The following is a 20,931-nucleotide window of genomic DNA, read 5'->3' on the forward strand; positions in this document are numbered from 1 at the left end:
TTAGTTTCTTTGCAGTTTACTTGGCGTGATTGTTGGAAACTCGAATCTGTTTTTCGACTCTTTCTTCTAGTTGGCAGGGTATGCAAATTTGATGTTTCTTTTAGTTAGGAACGAATCAAAAGATTTTGATTGATTTTGAACTGTCCTATGCTCATTGACTGAAAGAAGGGCCACGTTGCATTGGCACAGTGCCAGCTGAGGATGTAGACATCTAGCGAAACCCAGTCATACATTAATAAGAATTCGATGAATTACATATTCTCTTCAATGCTACTAAAACAACAGAAGTACACATGAAGCCCACACACCTAACGGGTAAAAAGAATTGACAGTACAAAGAATCATCACAAAAATAAAAACTCAGAAAACATATCAAGCATATATGCACATCAGAGGCCTGCGGAAACTAATCCATGCAATGTGACAATGCCAATTACTATATTTTGATTATCTATGACAGGCAAAAATTGCACAGGGGATGGTGGCGCTTCCATCTTCTTCATGGCATCCACTGCCATCGCATCTGGACTGATGGTTCTTGGCTTCCTGATATATAACCAAAAAGGTTTGTTAGCAATTTGTAGTTTGTCTTTATCACTCTCCATCTCAGTCTTCCTAGATGTGTGTTTGTGTGTGAGAGAGATAATGTATCTTCTCCCAAAGAATGCTCAACCATTAGATTTTAATCAAGAGTAGTTTCCAAAAGGATTCAAATATATCTTTTTAATCTCCAATCACAATTGGCCAAATTAGACAAATTTAATGAGCAATAAGAAACATCCAAAAAATTAAGCAATATTTAAAAAAATAGCCGAGCCCTCATAACTGGTGGTTGCAATATTGACAATATATAGATATAAGAAGCTAAATTTATTTTCCTTACGTTACCTGTTGCACATTTCTCCCACTGTTAGCTTAAAAATGCCTTCTCCACTAGCCTTAAGTGTGCGCCGTAGATCACCATCAGTAAATGTACCAATCAGGTGATACTCATCATCTATGACGAGAAGGCACCCACATCCTTTACTCGTTAGCTCCACTAACTGGTCCATTATTAGATCTCCTTCCCTGCAAACTGGAAGCTCTTCTTGCTTCTTCATAACATCTTTTACCTGCACCATCATATAAGCCATACCCATCAATATGCAAGTCCAGTATTCCTTACAGGTTTAAAGCCTAAAACAATAAAATAGTAACAACTTGCACAGATTTACTAGAATATCCAAGGAAGAAATTCAAGCCAGCTTGCCATAAACACAAACAATGCAAGTATGCAACCATCTTCTACCATCAGCAGCCAGCTTCAAAACGCCCACCTCCCCACACAGGCACCATCACTACCATACCAAGCCAATGCTAACCCAAACCACCACCCATCACATTCACGTCGACAAGGTATGTGCTCTGTCTAATAGTAACTACTACCAGACAAATGTTACTCATTACTGCATATCAGATGAATATATCAACTTTCATCCTTCCAAGATTCATTTAGGCTAAGGAGGATAGAAAAGTAAGAGAAAAGAAAATGTGAGGTTTAAAAGGGGGAAAAAAAAAAGATGAAAGAAGAGATTAATATTTTCCATAACAAGTGTTTAAGAGGAAGGATATAAAAGTGGAAAGAAAACAAAGCATCTTGTATTAAATTACTCCTTGTATTGAATTGTTTTTAATGAAATGGTATCAAATGACCTATGTAACACATTTCCTCTCCTATTTTTCTCACATTTTGGGAAGATTAGAAATGGTGGACTTGACAGAATATAAGCTCTCCTTTTTTTCTTTTTCTTTTCCTTCTTTCCACATTTCTACTCTACCAAACAAAAAGAAAATACCAATCCATCATTCATTTTCTGTCTACCATTTTTTTTAAACACATTCCAGAATCCCCACCAAGGTTTTCTAACAACCGAGAATTGTCTTCAACCAAAAAAAAAAATTGCAACCAGAAAATTCAACCCAGCCTTAACAGAATTATCACAATTACCCAAATCAAAGCCAATTGATAACTCATTTCATCAAAAACAATCCAACAAAATATAATACCCGATCATTAACAACAACCACCACCAGGCCCTAATCCCAAATTTTGGGGTCATCTTTGAGGACACCCTAACATGTATCTGTAGCAGATCCATTTATAACAAAGTAACTTAAAATTTTACAATGGCATTAACCTATTGCAAGTCTGCAACCCAACCCTCCTTTTTTTACAAACTTGGGCTAAAACACACACACAAGCAGAGTTAAATACCCAATGATTAACGATTCAAAATCAGCATCATATGGGAAAAACCAATTAAATCTACGCTAAATGAATTGAATACTCATATTGTCTAAAACAATCCATAATCAAAATCAAGCTATTAAGAAATGGTGAATTTATTCATAAGGCCATGATTCTAACATTGTCAAAATCAATCCAACAAATACTAATATGCAAACATTCACGTATAAAAAAATAAAATAAAAACAAATAAATATTTGCAAAAAATTGAAAAAGTAGATTGATATGAAAACCCTAACGAACGAACTAACTAACTAACTAACCTGACCTTGAAAATGAGAGACTTGCCGATCCGGCCGGCGGGGTGATTCGCAGCGTACTCTTCCTTGGTCAAGTTCCTCGCCGCCATGAGCGCAATAGCGATCGTATCACCGAAAACCATCTGGATCGCGGTGGAAGTGACCGGAGCGAGATCGAAGGGGCACAATTCTCGCTCCAGAGGCAAATGCACGTTCATGTCACACAGGGCAGCGAGCGCATTGCCCTGAATGGAGGTGAGGGAGATCAGGTACGCGCCTTTAGCGCGAACGCAAGGGACGAGGCGGAGGAGCTCGTCGGTGTTGCCGGACTTGCTGAAGAGGACGACGACGTCGGAGGAGGAGAGAATGCCGATGTCGCCGTGGAGGGCGTCGACGGGGGAGAGGAAGGCGGAGCGGATGCTGAGGGAGACGAGGGTCTGGGAGATCTTGTTGGCGACGAAGCCGGACTTGCCGACGCCGGAGAAGAAGATGGTGCCGGAGGAGGAGAGGAGGGTGCGAGTGAAGGCTAGGGTTTGCGGGAGAGAGAGGTTTTGGAAGAAGAAGTTGAGGTGGCTTTGTTGAGATTTGAAGAGATCGAGGAGGGTAGTTTCGTCAATTTTAGAGTCTGATGAAGATGATAGATAATGTGGAAGAGAACCCATTTTTGTTTGAATGAGAACTCAGAGAGAGAGGTGGTTTTGTATTGAAATATAATAATATTTTTATGGTTATGGTTTTGGGTTTGGGTTTGGGTTTGTTTGGTTTTCGCGGTATGAGGTAGCGTCGGTGGAAGGGGTCAATTATTATATTTATATTTGTGTTGGGAGAATGGAGAGCCAGGGCATGGGTGACTCATAGCTGTGCTTTGCAGTGTGGTTTGTTCTGGCAAAGCCCATGCCAACATGCACACACACCAGAAAGGACTGTGCTTTGTGGACTGTGTTATGGGCAGTTTTTCTTTAATTTACAACCAATTATGAACCAAAATGGTTTTTTTTTTTTTTGATCCAGAAGCAAAATGGTTTTATATTTGCAATTTAACACCATTTCAGGAACAATTTTGTTAATTAGTATCTTTTCAAAACTATTTAGGAAACTAACATCTGGAGTCCAAAATACCTTAATTCATTGTAAAAATTGAGCATTAAACACTCAAGTTCTAAGCTGAGGTGGAGCAAATTATCCACATAGAACTCGAGTCGCTAACACTTGAGTTCCATAGAGTTGTAAGAAAAAATGTACAAGCTATACAAAGTAAAGAAGAAACGTACAAGCTACAAAAGAAGGAGTCAAAAAGAAGAAGAATCTGACCGAAGAAGAAGAAGAACCTCAACAACCAAACTCATTTCTCAAAAACCCAAACCCAAAAATCAAAAAAATACTCATTCCTCCAACACAAATCAAAACACAACCTCACGGTAGATTCGATCTAGGAGCATGTGTTGCTAGGTTTTGATGATGTAATTGAGCAAAGTTGATCTTCCTCTTTGTCCATGCATTGCTGGGTTTTTCTCTACTCTTCCTCTCCATTGATCTTCCTCTCCATCCATTGTTGGGTTTTTCTTTGCTTCAATTCTTTGTTGCTCTATTTGTTGTGTTTATCAAACTCGAGTCTTAAAGACTCGAGTTCCACGTGTATAATTTTTCCACCTCAGCATTGCCAGCACATGGAACTCGAGTCTCTAAAACTCAAGTTGCTACAATGAACTCAAGTCTAATAGACTTGAGATGCTAGTTTCCTAAATAGTGTAGAAACGTTGCTAACTAACAAAATTGTTAGCAAAATGATGTTATTTTGCAAAAAAAAATCTCAGCAAAATGTTTCTATTTTGAAACTATTTAGCAAAATATCTCTGTTTTTAAAACTCGATTTTAACAAAATTGAGTTACAGCTGTAACTCAATATTAACAATGTCGAGTTCTATGCATATTTTGCCACTTAATTTTTTTTTGAAAATTCAAGTGGAACTCAACATTACTAATGTCGAGTTCCACTTAAAGATATACATAGAACTCAATTTTTAGGATATCGAGTTTTACACATAACTCGATTATATTAAATTCGAGTTTAAAAAACAATGACATTTTGCTAAATAGTTTCACAACAGTAGCATTTTGCTATATAATTTGTAAATTAGGGCAAATGCCCATTTTCCCCTACAAAGCAATGCCAATATACTTTCTAAAATTGGTTGGAATGGTGTAACTCTTAGAGATAACCCATAACTCTTAGAGTTGTTGTTGGTTTTTTTTTTTTTTTTTTATTTTTTTTTTTTATTATTTGTAAGGACTCAATTTATAACGACCCCAAAATGATGTTGAGTTCGTACGTTAAAAGGCCCAAACAATAAAATTTGTAGAGCGTGAGCTTGAAAGGCTAGGCCTTGGTCATCGGACGATGGTCAGTCATGGTGTTCATACAGAACTAAACCATATTCGCTCGAGAAGTTTTTCTCCTCAATACGGCCTGGGAGGCTCTGGTTCTTGACCTTTTTTCCCAACCCCTCTTTTTGGCACATAAGCCTTTACATTATATAGTCTTTCTCGGTTGATCCAGACCCTCCATTTGTTGATCAGGCAGGTATTTATTCGAGTACCTGTCCCATCAGTCGGTTCCCCCTACTTTATGTTAGTTGCAATAACCGAAACCGCACTGTTCAGGGGTCTTTTCCCATCAATATGGCCAGGACGTTTGTGGGCGCATTTAATGTGGAGGTGACGTCTTTTCCTTGAACCACTCCCACTCCGTACCCCCATGTAGGTCCCATTCTATTCGCCTTATCTTCTGGGGACGCTTTGGAGGCCGCCTTTGACAACATGCTGCCTTTCCCCTTGAAGTCTTGGGATGCCGAGGATAGGGTCGTCCTCGGCTGCATCTCTAGGCCATTCGGTCTTTCGCCACTTATCCTCGGCAACTACACTCCTCGGCACGGGCCCTGGGTCCTAATGGGAAGTGGGCCAGGTCATAAGTCTTCTGGCCCCACAATAGCCCTTCAAAATCCTGCTGTCCGGATCCTCAGCCGAATAGGAGGGTTTTGATAACACCAGGCCTCTGTCAAAACTTGTCAATCCTTGTCACCTATCGGTTCCCGAGACTCTTCATCTGCCCGAGACACGTTCCTCGGGCCTTTAGAAGGTGAAACGTGTCCTCATTAAATGCGGGCGGCTCTGTGCTTCCCATGTTCAACGGCGCGATGGTGATCTAACGGTGGAGATTTCCTTGCCTTTATGGGCGCGAAAATTCGTGCAGTTACTTTCGATAGGAGGTATAAATGATTTTTGGAATTGATTTATCTCTTTACTTTTGCACTTAAGAGTTCTAGCACGTATACCCTGGGTTCATCCAAACTTTCATCCAAATTCAAGTCTATCTCCAGCACAAAAAGCCTGTCCGAGGCACCTTTCCTCTTTTCTGTAAGTTCTCTGCCTTCATTAACTCGTGCTTTTTCTTTTCTAGGTTTATTTTTCTCTTGTTCCTTTCCTTCTCCCGTCATCCACTGAGTTTGCTTAGTAACTCTTAGAGATGGTTAAATTGAGATTGAGAAAATTGGTTGACACTGAAGAAGTGATGGAAAAGTTCATCGCCGATTATAGGATTCCCCTCAACGTGAGTTTGAGGCATTGTAAGATGGGGGAGTGGCATCTTCTGAGAAGGACGGGTGAGGTGGTAATTCCCATTCTCGCCTTCGTAGAGGGGGGGATGAGAATCCCCATGGGACCAGTAATGAAGAGTTACCTTAGGCATTTCCGATTAGCTCCCACCCAATGCGCTGCCAATGTGTTTAGGATTCTGGATTGTGTGGATGCCTTAAACGAGAAAATGGGGCTAAGACTAACCCTTCATGACGTAAATTGGTGCTACAATCTCCAAAATTTGAAGGGCAAATCCTACTACATGAAGACGAGAGACGATAGGGTTCGGCTAATCCAGTGCCTCCCCGACTCCAACAAGGGGTTGAACAAGGACTTTCTTATCGTCTCCGGGGAATGGCATGATGGCCTTCCATGCCCGATGGTGGAGGGAGAACCAGGTGGGGTATGGAGAGTAGAAGGGTACCAATCCTTTGCGTCGTTTTAATTTGGTGCGGTTCGGTTACTAACCATGTACATGTCTTTTTTTTTTTTTTTACAGATCCAAACGCCTTTCACCGACACTTTCATCTGGTTAACCGGGTTGATTTGGAAACTGTTCTTCAAGTGGTAGTTTTTGTAAATGAAAAGGATGGTCAAGTAAGAGCCACTCACAAAATCTTAGGGTATGATCCCATTCAGAAGTCATTTGCCAACCCAAAGCACGTGATTAGCGCTAACCGTCCTCGGCTTCCAAAAATTACCGTAGTAGAACAAAGGTTTTTGATCTCCGAAGGATCTCCTATCCCAGAGGGCATCCCATTGGTGGGCTCTTCGTCGTCTCATCACGCAGCGGAGGACGAAGATAATCTGGGTATGTCCGAAGAGGGTTTTGGGGCATTTGACCAAGCCGACCCATCCGAGGATCCTTCTGGTGATCTAGGTGACCCAGATTTGTGTGAAGCGGAACTGTTGTCAGTGGGAACATCCTCTCGAGCCGAGATGGGTTTTAAGAGAAAGTCCCCGACCAGCTTATTCGACCTCATCGAGGGTCAACCGGGGAAGGGTACACAGGGAAAACCGCAATCCAGTGTTCCAACTCCCCTGTCTCAGCCTCAGCCCGTGCAGACTAGGTCTTCCTCTACTAAGTCGCAACCACAATCTCCCCGTCCTAAACTTCCTGCTCCTCCCAATCAACTCTGCCTCCTCGGCAGGAGCCCACTGACTCAAAGAGAAAGAGGAGCCCCAAGGGTAAGGAGCTCATGGATGGGGAAAAATCTCAATCCTCACAGGAGAGGGACGAAACCCCAATTGTAAGGACTCAATTTGTAACGACCCCAAAATGATGTTGGGTTCGTACGTTAAAAGGCTCAAACAATAAAATTTGTAGAGCGTGGGCTTGAAAGGATAAGCCGTGGTCATCGGACGATGGTCAGTCATGGTGTTCATACAGAACTAAACCATGTTCACTCGAGAAGTTTTTCTCCTCGATACGGCTTGGGAGGCTCTGGTTCTTGGCCTTTTTTCCCAGCCCCTCTTTTTGGCGCATAAGCCTTTACATTATATAGCCTTTCTCGGTTGATCCTGACCCCCCTCCATCTGTTGATCAGGCAGGTATCTATTTGAGTACCTGTCCCATCAGCCGGTTCCCCCTACTTTATGTTAGTTGCAATAACCGAAACCGCACTGTTCAGGGGTCTTTTCCCATCAATATGGCCAGGACGTTTGTGGGCGCATTTAATGCGGAGGTGACGTCTTTTCCTTGAACCACTCCCACTCCATACCCCCATGTAGGTCCCATTCTACTTGCCTTATCTTCTGGGGGCGCTTTGGAGGCCGCCTTTGACGACATGCTGCCCTTCCCCTTGAAGTCTTGGGATGCCGAGGACAGGGTCGTCCTTGGCTGCATCTCTAGGCCATTCGGTCTTTCGCCACTTGTCCTCAGCAACTACACTCCTCGGCACGGACCCTGGGTCCTAATGGGAAGTGGGCCGAGTCATAAGTCTTCTGGCCCCACATTATTATTATTATTATAAAGAAAGATAACCCATAACTTGCTATTGGATTACATGTGCCAATTTTCAATTTTCATACCCATCAATATTATTTACTATTTAATCCATAAACTCATCTTTTATGTATTATTTTAAACTACAAAAAACTTGAATTTAAATAATTAATCGATGATATAATTATTGATTTTTGATTATCTTGAAAGTTTGCAAGTATGAAGAATATACGAAAATAGTGTAATCCAACAGTAAATTTGTCAAATTTCACATCCAATTAAAAAGAAAAAATATTGGGTGATGTAACATTGCTTAAAACTCATCTTTTATGTATTATTTTAAACTACAAAAAACTTGAATTTAAATAATTAATCGATGATATAATTATTGATTTTTGATTATCTTGAAATTTTGCAAGCATGAAGAATATACAAAAATAGTGTAATCCAACAGTAAATTTGTCAAATTTCACATCCAATTAAAAATATATATTGGGTGATGTAACATTAAGCAATGTTACATCAAGTGTAATTTAAACCCAACTCTTTTAACATATATTAATATTTTAATAAATATTTTTTTACAAACTTTGTTGTAGCTTAAGATTACAATTTTCATAACTACATATTTTTAAAATCTAGCCTCTGAATTGCATGTTTCTTTATGCTCTTAACACATATGTCAAATTTTGTGTTAATAAGATGTTAGTTCCTATATAATTCATAAACTTCTTTTTAATGCATAATTTTAAATTACAAAAACTTGCAATTTAAACAATTGATTGATAACATAGTTATTGATCTTCAATCTTTTGGAAATTTTGCCAGCATAGAGGATATAAAAAGAAAATGTAATCCAAATGTGGAATTTTCAAAATTTATATCTAATAAAAAGATATTGATTGAAGTTGTAGCCTTGAGTTACAACAAAGTTTTAGACTTTTTTTTTTTTTTAATAAAAGTAATAAACATAATTGTTGACTTGTGTAGATGATCAACAAAAGTAATAAACACAATCTAAACAAATTGATACCTTTGATCGTGTAGATGATCATTATTTTTCACATGGCTTACTATTATTGACTTGTGTTTCTAAGCAATTTGCCCACATGGCAGACTTGAAGCAAAAATTGTGTCAATTGTTGTGGCATTAGACCTTTTTATTAATAAAATGTAAGAATTAAATCTTTCTACTAAAGAGTAAAGAGGATTTGGATTTCAAACCCTTTAATTTAATTTTGGATTTAATGTAATTTTCCTCCTAAATATAAGACAATTGTATTGGCCCTATTGGGTGATTATCACTATACCACAAGTAAATTATAGGATTTTTGGTTTTTTGGTTACAAGTGAAGGGAATCAGCCTCCACTAGAGGCCAAAGGAAAAAGGGATTTAGGTCAACAAAATTAAAAGTAACGTTAGGGACACAACAGAATGTCACAACGATTTCACAACATTCCAAAATTAACATATCAACTCCTACAGGTCACCACATTCTCTAATATAAATTTCTTGGTATGCTAATGTAGGAATGTAATAAAATTGTTATCCATACCAACTCACATATGAGCCACCACAATCTCTAATTAAAAATTTTTGGTGTGCTAATGTAGGAATGTAATAAAATTGTTGTCCCTACTCCCTAGCATTACGGAGTTCATATGTACACATCTATAATTGTGGGGATTACCAATTTATATTAGGATCCTCTCTACGTAAAATTAATCCAAAAAATTCACAATGGAAGTCCCAAGCAAGAACCCAAGTTAAAGTGGAGCTATTATGGACAAGTCATCACTGGAACTGGACCTGTTAAAAGTTAGAAAGCCTACTCACTGCACTAGAAACTGGGGTTGTTTGGTACCAGTGTTTAAACAACAGTTTTCAATGTTTAAACAACAATAAGACTTCTGACACATATTTCTATTATACTCAAACATGTATTTTCACAACACTAATACTAGAAATCTCCAACCAAACGGGAACTATTGGGGCTAATCAAAGGTGCTCCAATGGTTAAGGTAGACACAAAAGGACGAAAGGTAACCTGTGCTGGATAAAGAATCTAAATTCTCATACATTGGCTGGAATGAGGTTTGGACATTTTTAAGGTCTTGTTTGAGAGCATCATAGGAAACTTCCCGTGTTAAGTCTAATAGCCCATGCTCCTCGGGGAGCCCGAGGACTCCTCTGGGTATGCCCAATGCCAAAGCTAAATAGAGGAATCAACCCTGATGAAAATTGAGCTATTGTATTTAATTGCAGTAAAAACAATATCGAGAGAGAGAGAGAGAGAGAGAGAGCTGTTCAATCAAATAGTTTGTCGGGTGTTAGCTATTTCAATATAAGACAGTCAATCAAAGCTGCGAAATAGCTGTTGCAACTTCCAAGCGTTTGTAGGTCCGCTTTATTAAGCTGCTTGTTGGGGAAAAGGGTTGCATATGCCAAACTTTACCTGTCTCACAAACGCATCCCATGACATTACTAAAGAGGAGTACAAACTAACTACCCCATGTGTTACAATCAACCACAGAAAGGTATATGACATTAATTGGTGCTTTTTAAATTGTTATTTATATCAAATATCTTCTATGGAGAAAATAAGAAATCATCTTCTGGGTGAGGAAGCGCCATTCATACCTCATTGCCACACTTCTCTATCAAGTTTTACTATAACACTACTCATCACCTTGTCATCGCTAATAAGAACAATATTACTTAAGGAAAAAGCTCAAAACAATTTTTCTAATTTGCTTCTCAAAGCTAAATTGCTCACAGATGCCTCTTTAGATCTAAGATTCGAGGAGTCTACTGTACTGTATTTTGCTCACTGTACCTTTTGAAAGCATAGAAAATGCAGTTTCACTTAGCTAAAAGCCAAGATTTGATCTCAACATCAGAGTCTGAGGAACTTGAGTCGCTCCAGCTTTCAGAAGAAACTTCAGATGTCATCTCTCTTTGCAAAAATGAAATATAATTTGAGGTTGCAACTGAAATATTTGTAGATGTTGCTTTATCTTTCTCTTTCAGTTTGTCCAACGTTGTTGATTGGGGCAAACGCAACTTCATTTCTGCCTTGATGCTAGAAGCAGAAGTACTAGTGATGCCACTGCGTACTGCTGCATCTTGGGTTCCAACAGTGCTGTCTTTTGCTTTCAATTCATTTAAGGTTTTAGACTGGAGCAGACGTGCCTTCAATTCAGCCTTAATGCTAGAAACAGAATTTCTACCCATGCCGTTGGGTGTTCCAACATCTTGGAATTTATGCTCCTTTTGTTTTGATTCTTCTGAACGAGAGGCTAGACCACTTATAAAGCCTTCTGCCTGGGAAATGACTTTGGGGGAATAGGACTGCAGAGACAATCCAATATCCTCTCTAGCCCATTTGTAGACTGCAACTAGTTTTCCTTCTAAAGCTTCAATAAGAAGATCTAACTCACTCATTTCATATCGGAAGAGGAAAAATTTGTCACTCCAAGGGCAAGAACAGAGCTGCTTGGCATGACTCAGACATGAAAATTTGTTAGGATTACATTGACAACCTGCTGCAGAGAGGTGTAAATCATAGAAACACACTGCGCATTCCATCTTGCTGCTAGCATCAAAATTTTTGCTCATCTTCTGCAACTTTGAAGAGGTGCAAAGATACTTCCTCATAATAGATTCACATTTAATACGTGACTACACAATAAAGAAAGATAAAACAAAGAATCCTGAATTAGGTTGCTTCAACCACTTTGTAAAGAACACAACAATATCTACTAAGCGCAAAACCCAAAGCAGCAGCAAAAAAAATATTAAAAGGAAAAAAGGTTATTAAGAAAAGAAAACCTTAGTTAAAACTCTACTCCTACCTATTGGAATAAAGAAGATAAAATGGTATCTATCTCATAACAAAGCTGGTGTGGAGCAATCTAGGGGTTACCTTGGCTGCTTTTGTTAAGATCCCGTCCTTTCCACACCCGTCCCTCCATCTCAAATTATGTAATGTATTATTGCTTCGCAGTGAAAACTCCCATTGTGCCTTCACAGCTTCCCTAGCTGCTCCAAGTAACAGCTTATCAAAGGATATTGATGTCTTTCTCCGCTGCTCACGATAGAGTTCCACAGCATTCTGCCCAAAGGGCAACCAGTCAAGGGGAGCAAAATTCACCACCTCAACACAATTAAAGCCGCAATCAAATCCCGAATGATATGCTCCTGGAAGGATGAGAACAAACTCCCTGGGATACTGAATGCAGCGATAGACAGGTATACCCTCCGACTTTATCCTGGAGATAAATACCTCTTTAACCTGTATCAAAATTCATGTCATGAAAGATGTCCACAAAAAATATATATATATATATATATATATGAGTGTGTTCTTCTTGTAATTTCTAAAATATCCAAGTAAATATTTGCTTTTCAACAAAGAAATTGTTGAGCCAATGAAAAATTTAACTGCAATGATATATTCATTGTTCCTTGATTATTCATCCTATTTCTCCCCAAAAAAAATAATTCACATCAGTTGACATTGTCAACTTGAGCATAGTAAATACACTGAAGACAACCATTAGCATGAGGGATCACTAACTCATATGGTGATAGATAGTACAATCGCTGCAATAATTAATCAGTTTGAAGGGGTATGTCTGCATTTAACTAAAACTGGAAGGATCGTGTGCATAATGAGAAGAAACAAATCAAAGCTTATGTAATCAGCAAGCAACAAAATAAGGAGACGATATGAATTTTTTTTAGGGAAAGGTTTTGCTACATACTTGTATGCAGCAATTGCTGCATAAAGGATTATAAGGCGGCAAAAAGAAAGTGAAAAGTGTCTAAGGGTCCATCTGATCATGTGCATTTGCACATGACCCTTGGACACATGTTGCTTTCTTTTTACTACCACATAACCCATTATGCAACAATTGTTGCATAAAAGCATGCAGCAAAACCTTTCCCCATATTATAAGTGACAACATAAATATAAGGCAAAGAACTATTTTATGCGGTACAATATAGCTGCAGTGGCACCGATGGTGTTAAATCTATAGCATAGTTAGAGAATACGGTCCCTTCGAAAGCATAAGATCAAGGATAGAAACTTCCATCCAACTAGGAAGCCTTTTCAGGTTAGGGAATATGCAATTCTGGCAGCTAATTTGGTCAAAAGTATTTTATTGCATTTTAAAATAGAAATATAATCTAAAAATCTTATTAGGACTTGCCTAATGGAAATTTTCGTGTTTTCGTTTACTGGAGACTGAGACATTGTTACCTCATCTTTACAGCATCTCTTTATCTTCTTTCTCTATTATTTTGCATTGTCATTCTCTGGACCGCAAAGTTACACAACAGAAACCCCTCTTTAGTTTTCCATCACAACATCCTAAACTGCGTTTCCCATTCCACATATCTCTCACCTGAGGCAAAGGTGGGCATAGTCATGGGAACCCATTCCCAAAAATTTGAGTCTCATTACCCGAGAAGAGAAAAATCCAATCCCCCCAGGGGGAGGGAATAAGATTCTGATGGCAATTAAATTGATTTTTGTAGCCTCTCTTCAATTTTATCTCCCATGTTACTCTCTCCCTTGCAAACCTCACCTCATTTGCACCCTCCACTGGTAATATCATACCCTCACCAGTCACCACCACAAGCGATCTTACCTTTAACAGACCATTCCTATTCCTTACATCTACCAAATATGATAAATGTATATATTTCAAAAACTCCCATTCTGAAGTGTCAGAAAACCCAGACAAAGGAAAGGGAATCAATTGGTTGCAATGGGAATCACAGTAATGGGAACCCCATTCCAATTTTCATTCTCACAACCAAACAAGCCTAACTTTGCTAAGATGTACCCTAAATTAGCTTGTGCCCATAATTTCAGGCAGGGTAATTTTCAATAACCTCAAGCTTTCAGGTGTAAAACCTTGAAGAATCCCACAATGCCAGCCCCACAATAGCTTACCAAATAAGCATTGGATGACCAGTTTCCAACTCTCTATGTCAACCAACAAGCATATTTTCCAGAGGCAGAAATAAGTAATGAGCCAAAGAGATCATTACTATGAAGTTTTGGTTCTTAGGAAGTTTGGGAAGAAAAGGAAGATGATGATGATGTTGATTTTAATGTTTTGGAATGCTTGAAAGTATCAAAACATGGAAAGCTACAACAAAAGCATAAGCAACTTGACAACTTGACATATTCTTCACAAGCTTCAGCTTCTAATGTATTGCTTTTATATGAAGGTGAAAACTGAAAACAGCAAGAGATCAGAGATGGCATATCCCATGAAAAGATACGCAAGCTGTACTGACATAATCGAATTTCAGAGATATAATAAACAAGGTCCAGCCTTGAATGAACCCATAGTGGCATAAATTGGAAGGGAAATGACTAGTGCACACAAGCTGTTTACACACAAAGTTGTGTAATAGTTTTTAAAAAGAAGTCACAATTTCAATTTAAAAAAATTCCATACAACTTTGTGTGTAATAGGCAGTTCTTAAATTGGAAAATCATGCATAGAAATAGGGAGGAATTACAGGTGGGAAAAAAAGCTTTGCATATTTAGACCAGAGTATATGATGCTTCTTACAAAATTGTAAATATACGCATGCCATTTGGCTTTTGTGTAATGAAATTGAAAGTAAGCCCATCAAATAGAGGTAGATATGAACTCATGCCATTTTTTTAAAAAGAAAACAACAGGAACTTCTCTTTAGTGAAGCAATTATATGAGAAGGATACTGCAACTCACCAGACTATTGCCTAACTCATGTTGCTCAACCAACAAATCTGGAAAGTACTTCTTCACAGCTGCCTTAAATTTAACATTATAGCTCCTTGGAATGCAATAGGATATTCTAGGAGCACCCAAATGCATGTAACGCAATAAATATAGGTGGTGCTCTTCAGTTTTCTGTTTTGGAAATCAATAGAATAAGATTGATAGGATGGATATTAAGCCAATTATTCAGGAAAAAATCTATTTACATCCAGCTAATTAAGAATCCAAGTATCTTACCCAATGAAGTGAGGAAAAGCACATTCCTATGCGAAGCTGAGGCACTACGATACCAGAAGTCTCCCAGCTTTCGAAAGAAAGGAAAGAACCAGGCAGTCTAGATATATTGTTTAAGTTCCAGCCTGATTCCAAATACTTAGGATAACGAGATGTCTCTACAGAATTGGAAACTCTTGGAAATCCACTGCCAAAAACCCCAGTGTCCAGGTTTTCACCAAAAAGCACCTAAAGAGTGGACTAGCATAACAATATAAACTGGCCGACAAAACAGAAATATGTACGGAAATGTTAATCAATGATCTCATTGTATAATCTCCAACATACCTCAATTTCTTCAGTTGGATTCTCAACGATACGTCTATATTCACCTTCAATATTTTCCACTGATGGTTCCCACTGATTTTGAAATTTGGTTGAATTTTTATCTGAACCTGTAACCTTATCCCCACTGCAAAAATATTGGCGCTTGAAATCATCTGCACATCGGTTAAAAGTTTCAAGAGTGAACTCTGGACCAGATTCAGATTCAAAGACTTCAATATTAAAACGTCCAACAGTGTCACAGTTTGAGGTATCTTCATCGCCAGGATCATAGTCTGAACCCATTCTCAAACTTCTTCTCCTCTTACCCTTCACATTTTCAGAAGATCTAGACATTTGACTCTCTGAAGACTGATTTTGAAGCCCATCTATCCGCTGAGTATGGCTAACAAATGTGGAATTTTCCCATATGCCCTTTTCCTTTATTAGGCAGGGAGGTTGCCAGGAAGGAGGAGGAACAATACGACAAATTCCATATGGTTCCACCCTAGGACGTATTCTTGCAATATACTCAACCGTGTCTTCAAATTCCTACAGCAAAAGGTTCAAAGTCCTCAAAAATTAAAATTACCACAAGAAAAAACATTTTATATTTTACAAAGTTACTGAGAACATATGAATGGAAGCAGAAATGATGAAATTCATGAATGTGATTAATAAAAGTTAGACAAGATATACTTCTTCTGTTGGGTGGAAAACAGGAGCCTCTTCAATGACTTCTATTCTTGCATCTTCAGGACGCCACCTTGCTGTTACCTGTTTCCAAAACTTCAAATGACCATGAAACTGACCACAAAAATCAAGGAACCAAGAAAATTTTCCTGATAATTCCTAAGAATTATCAAGTCCAATGGAAAGGTTGGAACTAGTACCTAATAATCAATAATACAAACAGAATAATCATTGTAATGAATGAAAGTCAACCTTCAGACAGTTATTACAATCTGGGCATCCATGAGAAACCCCTTTTGGAAGGCAAGTTTTCAAAGGAAAATTCTGCAAAAGAAACAAAGTACCACTATAATTACCGCTTCCAAACAAAAAAGAAAAAAAAAATCAAACAGTCACTACCTGTGAGATTTGAGATTACTACATTTCTCAACACATCAATCGTCCAGATGCAAAGTAACTATCAAATAGTCATTTTTAGACACATTTATAACTGTATGCTAAGTTTCAAGGTATAAATATAGACAGCAGAGTTCATGTTTGCCCATGTGTATGAAATTACCTTACAAAAATGCACCTGTGGACACCCACAAACTCACATAACTCAATTAAGTCATTCATCTAATCATCTAGCATAGTAACTCAATTAACTTTTTTATATTTTCAATTAAGTCATTCATCTAATCATCTAGCATAATAACTCAACAAAGCAAAAGTGTAAGTACTTGAGGTGGGATATGCAGGTCCCCTTTCACCATTTTTCACCCTCAAGGGCCATATCTACCATTTAAGTCATAGGCCACCATGTCTTTTCAGATGCCCCCCTATTAAACATGTTGATGCAATCACTCTTTAGTACCCATGACCAAACCATCTGTATTTTACTTCCTCTTGGTTTGTTCCTATCTAATTTTATAATTAACTACATAAAAGTACTTTCATTTTACTTCAATATCATTACCTGCAGTTCAAACTAAAAGACATGATACAACTTTAATGTAATACAAAATTGAAATAAATACCAAAGTTTGCCCCTGTGCAGGTATGCTTCTTTACACATATTCTCAGATCTTAAGGTTAAGATAAGAAATATGCATCCTTGGGTTTAGGAAAAGGGGTTGGGGGGGCGAGGACATCTTATCTGATACTAATAGTTATACATACAAGGTATTCATAATCAACATAAGTCACAGAATACCAAATTTCCTTTAATTTTACCACTATGAAACAGCATAATATATCAAAGCACCTATGCATTTTAAAGAGGAGAAGAAGAAGATCTATGACCATATCACGCTGTCCAGATTCAAATTCCTTTGGGCTATAATTTCTTTCATCAAAGAGTATCCATGGTTTGCGTTTGAGTGTTCCTGACAGCTCTGCAATGTCAGTCTTGTCAAACATAGTGTCTGTCTTGATTGGCTCTTTTTTAGATGCATCCAAGGAGGAAATCGTATTATTGGTTTCATCACTTTTTTCAACCCTCTTAAGTACAAAGGATGTACGAGAGACAAAACCTGGAGGAGCCGAGAGACCTTCAACCTTCTCGTTATTGAGAGAAGACCTTATGTACTCTGGGCCCATCTGCACTATGATGTAAAAAAAATAAATAGAAGATTTATATATGACAAAACCCAAGCACTTTATGAATACAATAGATTAACAATCTAGTATTAACATATTGGGAAGATATTGGTAGATTCTGACTGTTATCCTCACTGATAACTGCTTAACAGCTCATACCAACCCACAACTGGACCTTACAAAAAGCTTGTAATTTTCTACGGCAAGCCAACAAGAGAAGCAAAAATATGGAGAAGAAATAATTCTGTGGACCTCACAAAAAGCTTGTAATTGTCTGCAGCAAACCAACAAGAGAAGCAAAAATATGTAGGAAGAGAACAATGAAGGCCAACCACAAAGAATAAAGCCAATTCTACACACTCATAATGTACATGATACATATCTGAACATATTGGTGAGTGAAATGAGTCTTTCAAGAAAATCTGATTAAATTTGGAATCAGAAAGTGTTTTATTGGCTTTAGGTTATACTTAATACAACTCCAAATGTATTCTCTAGTGTAGAAATCAACACGACTGTTAACTATCAAAAAAAGAAAAAAAGAAATCAACATGATGGTTGCCTTACAAAATTAAATAACTAAATTCTAATACTTCTCTTGTTTCCATCTCCTTTATTTTTCTACAGTAATCTTAAGTAACAGGGTTGCATGTCAAATACTCAATCCCAAGTGCTTTCCTGCTAGGACCTTTCTTGATATTATGGTCGCACAACTGAATCATCAAAGCGTACAGCAAGATTTCACCAAGATAAATTAGTTGGCAAACAGAGTGTAAAGTTGTGTTTTTGAAATAGTTAACTACATTAATCTTGTCAAAATCTCACAGATTGTCCAAACCTAAAAGTTCTAACCCCACCCCCCTCCCCCCCAAAAAAAAAAAATGTTTGCACATATTTAGCACCCAGCCCAAGCTTGTTTCAAAAGCTTTCATGGGGATTTACATTAGATGAAAGTCCTTATTAAATTTGTTTGCAAGGACATAGCTCTCAAGTTTATCAAACAAGCAACTTCTTGCAAAAACATGGGACATCCCAACACCATTTTTTATATAAATTTGGCTGTTAGACAACCGAAAAAAAATCAAGAAAAACCACCTTTAAAAATGCCAAGTAGTTTTATGATCGACTTTCCCTTTCCTCTCTCACATTTTCGTGACTTCAAAAATGGAATTTGAAGGAAATGGGCATTAGGAACATCATATTAGGTAGAAACTTACTCTCTACTCCATGCCAAATGACCAGCAAAAGGAGCAGGGAAAAAAATCCCCCAGAACTTTGTGATTGTAGTTGCTGCTTGCCATTGGGTGACAGATTTTTAAGGAAAATCAAGTGATAGATTTAGCATGTGAAAGCATGACATTAAGAAAATTTTCATCGTTTGCAATTATATCTGATCCCAAGGATAAAAAATGGATCTGGATATGATATCATTCTGTTTTCTTTTCACTTATATTATGTTACACCAGTCGAATTCATCCCTGATTCATGTACTAGACAATCTCTCCAAATACATTTTCTTCTTGATAATATTTCATCTCTATTGGTTGAAAACATACCATAGAGAAATTTAATTTAATTATTTTTTTCTTTTTCATTTTTTGAAAAAGAACCTGGTGGGTCCGAACCCACAACCTCATCCTCTACCATACTCTTACAAGGGGAGAAGATGCCATTTGAGCTAGAGCTCATTGGCAACAATTAATCAGATTCAAGATTCTTGAATATTAGTAAAGATTTAAAAAAAAAAAAAAAAATGAATGCATAATTGAAATCTCATAAATGCATTGTCCGATTACCATTAAGTCACATATCAAGTGACAACCCACTAACCATATTAACTACAATGAAAACTAACGTGCTGCTAGTTTAAAAGTTTCCTCCTAAGTTAAAAAAGGAATCTTTTTAAGTCATGACTCATAAGTTGTTCTTGACTTAATGGCACATCTAATTTAACTACAAAATCCTCACATGTATTAGACAGATCAAAATTAAGATGTTCAAACGACATGCTTCAATGTCACAAAATACAGCATTATTCCATCTTAACCAAAAGAAAATTATAAAAGTGAAGTCACAAGCATGCATGATTGCTCCTTCATCTTCCAATTGACTATTGGTAAGACATCATCTTTGAGTTTTCAAAACAAAACCTGAAAAATATTTTGCCACTTGTTGATACGATCCGATACTCAAACCAACCCTCATTTCACTAAATTGGCAAATTAGTCAACAATCACAAACCAATGCAGAACCAAATGTGAACCGCTAAAAATTGGCCATACCGACAACCCCTTTATTGGTATTTATACTAAAACTACTCCTCAACAAAGATTTTCCACACTCAACCAAATGGAAGAGGTGTACTTTGTACAATTGTACCGCCCGGGGTCATATAGATCAAAATCCGAACTCAAATGTTGTTAACTGATAAAAATTGGATGGACTGACGACCATTTCACTGATATTTATACTAAAACTACTGTTCTAAAAAGATTTTCCACACTCAGCCAAACTTAACTGCAAATTTTGAATCATATATGATACATGAAACCCAAAAAAAAAAAAAAGAAAGGGTTTGTTCCAATTTTCGAAAAGAAAATAAAACTCACTATCAGTTTGAACCCATCATCAGCATGTACCTCACACTAAATATCTGTGTCAGTACTAAGCAAACAATAGAGAAATGTGCAATTCATAGCATCAAAATTTATAACCAAAACGGAGTCTGAAAAAGAATGGGGTGGGACAAATTATCGAATGAAAAGCCTCGCAGTAATTCAAAAAATTCAGAAGATTGGCTACATCAAAATGTTGAAGAAAGACTAATAAATAAACCAAAATGAAAAACAAGAACAATAGAGAGAGAGTTTTGGAGAAACTATACCTGAAGAAACCGAAAGCGTTCTTTAAGCTCTAATCTCTAATGATTGTTTTCTGAGTTGCTCCGAACCGAACCCACGTATGATGCTCTAAATGGGTTTTCAGTTTCACACCTTGTTCCTCTTTTTCAGTTTCCACTCGTCTGGTGGTATAACATGTGTGATTTAACTAACCTGCCCTCGTTAGCTTGTTCTTGTCCTTGTTGGTTTTTTTTTTTTTTTTTTTTTTTTTTTTATTTTTTAATTTATTTATTGGGTTATTAATCTTTTTTTTTTTTAAGAGTAATGACTCACGTGGCTAAACTTGTTGCACATAAAATACACCTCTTTTTACACACCCTATGAGCG

At 37.5% G+C, this 20,931-nt stretch overlaps 2 protein-coding genes across 3 annotated transcripts; both read right to left on the bottom strand.

Moving 5' to 3' along the window:
• Nucleotides 1-210: 210 nt before the first annotated feature.
• LOC115962303 (probable arabinose 5-phosphate isomerase) lies at nucleotides 211-3,239 on the bottom strand. Its single transcript, XM_031081213.1, has 3 exons — nucleotides 2,556-3,239; nucleotides 889-1,112; nucleotides 211-546 (listed from the first exon to the last, which is right to left on the bottom strand). The coding sequence occupies exons 1-3, from the start codon at nucleotides 3,186-3,188 to the stop codon at nucleotides 390-392; spliced, it is 1,014 nt and encodes a 337-aa protein (XP_030937073.1). The 5' UTR covers nucleotides 3,189-3,239; the 3' UTR covers nucleotides 211-389.
• Nucleotides 3,240-10,645: 7,406 nt separating this feature from the next.
• On the bottom strand, nucleotides 10,646-20,744 carry LOC115962302 (putative lysine-specific demethylase JMJ16). Of its 2 annotated transcripts, none has more exons than XM_031081211.1 (9): nucleotides 20,589-20,744; nucleotides 17,408-17,704; nucleotides 16,376-16,447; nucleotides 16,130-16,207; nucleotides 15,455-15,982; nucleotides 15,131-15,355; nucleotides 14,864-15,025; nucleotides 12,031-12,399; nucleotides 10,646-11,786 (listed from the first exon to the last, which is right to left on the bottom strand). In XM_031081211.1, the coding sequence occupies exons 2-9, from the start codon at nucleotides 17,702-17,704 to the stop codon at nucleotides 10,968-10,970; spliced, it is 2,550 nt and encodes an 849-aa protein (XP_030937071.1). In that variant the 5' UTR covers nucleotides 20,589-20,744; the 3' UTR covers nucleotides 10,646-10,967. The 2 variants fall into 2 exon arrangements, with proteins under 2 accessions (XP_030937071.1, XP_030937072.1); XM_031081212.1 differs by having other exon boundaries at nucleotides 17,408-17,709.
• Nucleotides 20,745-20,931: the final 187 nt, after the last annotated feature.

Source organism: Quercus lobata, chromosome 9 (genome assembly GCF_001633185.2).
Source record: "Quercus lobata isolate SW786 chromosome 9, ValleyOak3.0 Primary Assembly, whole genome shotgun sequence".
Lineage (NCBI taxonomy): Eukaryota > Viridiplantae > Streptophyta > Magnoliopsida > Fagales > Fagaceae > Quercus > Quercus lobata.